This window comes from Cibotium barometz, chromosome 46, assembly GCF_041138505.1.
Source record: "Cibotium barometz isolate CiBa-2024 chromosome 46, ASM4113850v1, whole genome shotgun sequence".
Taxonomy (NCBI): Eukaryota; Viridiplantae; Streptophyta; class Polypodiopsida; order Cyatheales; family Cibotiaceae; genus Cibotium; species Cibotium barometz.
Genome location: NC_141091.1, coordinates 32,958,337 through 32,964,793, shown reverse-complemented (window position 1 = coordinate 32,964,793; position 6,457 = coordinate 32,958,337). Strand labels below are relative to the sequence as shown.

Genomic DNA, 6,457 nt, shown 5'->3' with positions numbered 1-6,457 from the left:
TAGTTTGCCCTAGCTTTTTTGTTTTTGATACACATACAGTAAAACTTCATACTCATCGTCATCAACACTGATTTCAGTAGTAAGGAGCATTCAATTTTGCATGTATCATCCTGTGCGTGTGTGTGTGTGAGAGAGAGAGAGAGAGAGAGAGAGAGAGAGAGAGAGAGATTTCGCATGTATCAACACTGATTTCACTAGTAGTAAGGAGCATTCAATTTTACAACATCTAACATATAAGTAGCCCCTACAAGATTCGGGCAGCTCCGGGCTTTTACCTATAATCTCAGCTTTTGCTAAACCTCAAGTAGCCATCACGCAGCTTCCCCTAGTTTTACATATGATCTGAGCTACTGCTAGACCTCATATTTAAGTTTCATGAGCTACAAGCTAAAGCAGAGCTGGTGACGAAGTTGGGAGAGGGCAAGGCAAACTGTGCGTCGGTGAGGAAGAGGTTCATCATGGCGGCGTACATGGCTTCGGTGAGGTGGATGCCGTCCCAGCTCATGTAGTTTTCCGGATTGGAACAGGCAGCGTCGTTGGGATTATCGGTTGGAAGACCGAGAAGCAAGGCAAGCCCTCCTACGTAGCAGGGGTCTTGCACATTGGTGAAGTTGTAGGCGGCAGCGTTGTCGAGGATGTGGAGGTACGCCGCGGAGGTGTCGAAGAAGACGATGTCGGCATCAGGATGCTTCTTGGCCGCATCGGCGACGGCCTCCTTGAGCACCTGGTTATGTTGGTCGCTGAGCGCTGTCACCGCCGCCACGCACCCGTGCTCGTCATGTTGCGAATGGTTGAGCACCTTGAGGTAGAGTGCGATGCAGCCCATGGGGAACTGTCCTTGCACCACCACTTTTTTCACGCCTCTGTCCAGTATCTCCTCCAGAGAGGCTGCGACCTTCTCGATGACGGTCGGGACGAGAGAGACGACCTCTTCTGGACTCTTTCTGGCACCCAGGGCGTAATTGTAGTCGTTGCCGCCGATCTCACCTAAGTACACTAGTGCATTGCTGAGATCAATGCCGGCTGTATCAGCCTGAAACCAGTCGATCTGCACTCCCAAGGAGTCGCTGGTGGTGGAAGTCACGTTGGCGAGCTGCTGAAGCGTCGCGACATCAAGAGCCGTCGCACCGGCGACGGCGTAATTCTCGCTACCTCCGATGACGGTTGTGGGGTCGAGATGAGGGGGCAACAAGGGTAGCTTCAAAGCCGTGACGAGATCATCCACCATGATCCTACCGTCGCTGAAACGGCCGGTAGGCATGTTGAAGAAGGTGTTACCGTAGGGAGGCTTGGTGGCCTCGGCATAGAGATTCGCAGTGGTGCTGCGTATGGCGTTGCCCGTGTCGGTGGTGGAATCTCCGAAGGCGAAGACAGGGTTGAAGGTGGGGCAACGAGGGGACGGCGCAGCTTCTCGCAGCTTTCGACCTGCCAGAGCTGCTGTTGGAAACATACCCCACATGATCAAAGCCAAAAGGAATAGCTTGAGAGATTGACGAAGTAGAGAAGCCATCACAACGCTTAAGTGCTTCAACCGACGATGCTGTTGAAGCACGACTGTATTTATAAGCGGCGCAAAAGCAAAAGCAAACAAGAAAAAGCTTGTGGGTTCATCAACTATGGCCTCTTCGGGAGGGACACCTATGCTTTGTGGTTGTCCTTTTGTCAAGAGTACTCCTCTGAAGTAACTCCGCGCGCCCCGTGCAAGGTTACCGTCAAAGCGGGCTTTTGCTTGAGTATCATAGGTGCCTAGATCTACATGACTCTTACTCGAATGGATCTAGTGCGTGCAATTGACCAATATTTGGAAGGTGTGATACTCCCTTGTGGTATTTTGGTGTGTTTGTAATGGTTGGAAGGACCCACACTCTCGAAAAAAAAAAGAAAAAAAAGGAAAAAAACTTATACTTCTAAGATCTCCCACCCCTTTACAACCCACAAAATTCAATGGCTCTATCATGAGCAAGACAAAACTTATTGTCCAATGTCTAGAAATCCATCAAAAAGCCTCATTAGGGGAAATTCGGGCTCCAAATGGGCCCCTTTAGAGCCTATTAAAATAATATAAGGCCATCCAATGAGAGTGAAGCCCCTCAGCTGAGTCTAAGAGGAGGACGATGTCATCTGCATAAAATAGTATGGGGATCAATATGCATGGCAGTGTGGGACCAGCCCCACCTAATCCATCAATGAAGCTCAAGATCTCATCAATGTAGAGGCTAAAAAGAGTGGGTGATAGAGGGCAGCCGTGTTTCACCCCAATAGTGCTGGAAATCTCCTGTGATGTACCTCTTGGGCTCTCACTCATCCGATGATGACGGACTCATAGAGGATGATAATGCTCCAAACCATGTCAGATGGGACTCCTATCTCCTATAGACAATGTAGGAGGCGGGCTCAGGGTATAGTATCAAAAGCTTGCGAAAATCCACAAAGCAGTAGTAAATCCTTTGATGCATGCTCTACCCTCCTCGATGATGGTACAGAGGGTGAAGATGTGGTCAAGGGTAGAGTAGCTCCTCCGAAAGCCAGCCTATCCTAAGGCTCTGAATCCCTAGCTCTCTGCAAATGAACTGAGCTCTGCCTCTAGCATTGATCCATAGAGTTTGGCCAATCATGATCGTCCTATAATTATTAGGATCAAGTGGATCTCTGGCTTTGAGGATGGGGGTGATGGTGTTGGTGGCCCAAGAGGGTGGAAATCCTTCACAAAGGGCTCTATTGAACATGTAGGCTGATAGGGGCATTGGGGTATCATCGGCATGCGAGATGTATTAGCACAGTGAGTCCCTCATGATCCTAGGCCTGCCCATTGCGTAGTCTACGAATGGCCTTGAGGACCATGCCCTTTGTGAAGAAGGTGGAGGTGGTGGGACGTGGATCTGATGGGTAGGGGTGGTTGATGGGGGATATGATAGAAGGAGCGTGCATAGGAGTGCCATGTGTCCGGGTAGGTGATAGGTGTGGGAGGGCAATGTTCTCAGAGTTTCCTCCATGCCTCTTTGCAGTTCGGCCCTAAGAAAACTCGGCATAACTCATCCTCTTTCCGAGCGTAGAACTCCCATTTCTTACGTTGGGTGAGCCGTTGAGAAATCCGTTGCGCTGGCACTTCGTGATTTGCCCAATCCGTACCTCATGCTTTAAGACGGGAGCATGTGGCTCAACATTTGTCATCATACCAACAGTTCTGGGGCATGGAACCGCAAGGTGGCTTGGCGGTAGACCACTGTGTGTAGATGAAAGAAGTGGTGTGGCGAATGTGTGGAGTATGGTGGTGAGTTGTGATGTGAGGGTGGATAGGGGGATAGTAGGTTCCACATCCTAGAGTTGGCGATAGATGTGGTTGGAGTAAACAAGGTTAAGCTCAAGATCAAAAAGGACCTGAGTGTAATGTGAGATGGGGGGTGGTGATAGAGGGGCAGGTGGTGTGCAGGTAAGAGTGAAAGAAAGGTAGGCATGGTCAGCCTCAAAGAGGGGTGGCGGGATGGAGAAGTCGGGGAGAAGGTGTGCTAAAGCTAGAGATCCCATAAGGTAGTCCACTGTGCTAGTACCTCCTGAGTGAGGGAAGGAGGTGAGGGTGTCAGGGGAGGGCCATCGAGACATCCCGTTATAGATAACGAGACCATGTGCAGCTCCCAGCTCTAAGAAATATCTCCCATACACCGTGACCTCCTCACCGTCCTGTGATGATCTCTATAGCCCTGTGTCAATGACGTCCAGCTCTTTTAGTCTAATAGGGTCATCCCGATCGAGTAGTGGGACCTGCTGACTTCCCATCCTAGCGTTGAAATCCCCGAGCAGGAGGACTTCCCCCAGCTATAATGAGAACTCCATAATATCCCCATATAATGGTAAGTACGATGACTTGCCATGCTATGCGACGCAAGGGAAGTGGCGTGGTGCAAAATGCACGAGGCGTGATCAGTAGTGGGGCAGAGAGTCACGCCATGGCGCGCAGAGAGAGAGAGAGAGAGAGAGAGAGAGAGAGAGAGAGAGAGAGAGTGCATGTGTATTTTGCATATGTGAATGTTTAACATGTAAGTAGTATGTAAAAACCGACTCTAATATGTGTTTATGTCTCTTCCATGCAAGTGGTATGCAAAAACTGCCTCTAATATGTGTGTATATCTCTTCCATGTAGTTGGAGCTTTTAAAAATTTATCTTCGTCAACCAAGACTACTCTTGTGGCACTATGCAAACACCGGTTAGTCTCATTTGTGTAAATTCTAAGAGATTTCTAAAAACTTGAAAGAAAGTGGAAACTAATTTTCATACTAGGCAATTGAGAATATGACTTTATGTTGCTTTAAAAACAGTATAATGAAGTGAGAGAGACCAAGAGATATCTTGTGAGTCACTTTGTAACTATGTATGTGGCTTTCTTATTAGGAATCTCCCTATTGTATTGAGATCAAGGGAGATAATGGACAAGTTACCAATGTCATGCCTCCAAAAAGACATATCATTTATAGTGAAAGAGTGGACATGGTGCATCACCTAAAAATGGATCATATGCTTGATGTTGAGATTCCAAAGTTCCATGGGTAGATGGAGACAAAGTGAGAGAACCTCTAGGATTATACCCACACGATATTCTCGTCAATGTGAAACCCGATTTGCAAACATTGATCTAAAGATAAACAATGGCAAGAAAAAGTGGTAATAAAAAAAGCACTCTCTTTGGGAGTCAAAGGGTGACAAAGAAAGAGTTCCTACTACGAGGAGTGGAAAGAAGCTTATGTAAAGAAAAGGATAGAGAAGTGGGAGAAGGGAACACGTGCTCGCATTGTCGGCATACAGAGAAGAATTGCACAAGGCTATAATGCTGCCAGTGAGTATAGTTATTTAGTACCAATGGTAAATTTTGCACAAAGCGTTTATTTAGACGTTGAATTTCATAAGGTTTTATAGAGGCAAAATAAGTCAAATCAAGAAGAGGCTGATGTCCATGAGATGGGGGATGATGATGAGACCAATGTCCATGAGATGGGAGATGTCAATGTTCATGATGGCGATGAGGCTAATGTTCATGAGGTTTTTTTAATAATATCGTAATTGTTATTCCTTTTGGTTTAGGATTTGAGTCACTCTGAAAATGTGCATGTGTCTTTTGCTCTACAAAAAAGGGAGCCATAACCAGAAAATCTTCAATAGGTGAGACAAGAAGGGTGGTCGAGGGTGTTAACATGTGATTTTTTATCTACACATTATTTTTCTCTTTTAAGCACATGCAAAGTGTATACCATAGTAAATTTCATGTATTTTTGTATTTTTTTAAGAACAAAAGTAGATTAGTAGGCATCTATTACTTCCAAACATATTGCATTTTATTTTTCATGCATATTTTTAATTAATGCGACCCCTTGTGCTTTAAAACATAACGAATATTTGACAACAAAAAAAAATCATCTACATCCATTGACATTGTGTCTCCCAAAGAGAGTAGTGAAAATAGAGACATGAATGTTATTATCAGCAGTATAAGATTTAATTGCCAGAGTCCAACCCCCAACTTACATAGATAGGTAATTGTTATCATTGTATGCTTCTCAAAGTATCTTACTTCTATGATATTCGTCCTTGGCTAAGTTAATTTGTAATTGTAATAAGCTAAGGCATGGTATGATTTACCATTTGAGATCCCTGAGATCGAGGCTAGAGGTGGAATTTAACTTTAAACTTACGGATGGCAGTTATGTGGATGTGGAGGCTAGCACAAACTCTTTGAATCTTTTTGCCTTGTAAGTTTTTTTGCAGTGTCTCTTTTTAAGAAACATGTTTGTGTGGGTCCCAATATTAAAGAAGTTTTATATAGGTGGATGGAGTACACATTACCAAATAATATGATAGATCATGTGTGGTTCATGGACAGCTTATGGTTGTTCTTGTTGTCCCTTTAAGTTGATAATATGTCACTTTAAATTACTTTGACACCAAATCTTGGGAGCTATATGTTTACCTTTTTCCCGATCATTGATAGGTAGGCCCACTTGTGAATTGTACAACTAGTTCATTTGTAGATTGAAATCACTTATGATAAGTGTAATTATACAAATCTCATTGGGTCCTTATGGCATTCTACAATGGACACATTCGACGTGTCAATGAGCTGTCTCGAAACCAAAGTGAAATTTTATTTTTTGATTCCTTGTCTGTGCATTTTTTATTAAACTACTTGTCGCGTGTTTAGAGGTGTAAATCTACTTTTAATATTTTATTGTATATGTTGTATAAAGAAATAACCCCACGAGCTTATTAAGATGGAGGTTATGTGATTATTGTAGGGTTCTTGCATTTTTAGCATACCACAGTTCTTATCTTGTGGTACAGAGTGGGCTTTTAGATCCGGATACATTGTGTGAGGTCACGACAGTGATAATATGTTTACCATTAAATAATTAGCTATTATAAAAAACAAAACTACTTTTATGCTTATTAGATTTATATTTTATGTACAAG

General features: G+C 44.3%; 1 protein-coding gene across 1 annotated transcript; it reads right to left on the bottom strand.

Moving 5' to 3' along the window:
- Positions 1-373: 373 nt before the first annotated feature.
- Positions 374-1,510, bottom strand: LOC147612138 (GDSL esterase/lipase At1g28570-like). Its single transcript, XM_086784174.1, has one exon. It carries the CDS (start codon positions 1,508-1,510, stop codon positions 374-376), a length of 1,137 nt encoding a protein of 378 aa, XP_086640300.1.
- Positions 1,511-6,457: the final 4,947 nt, after the last annotated feature.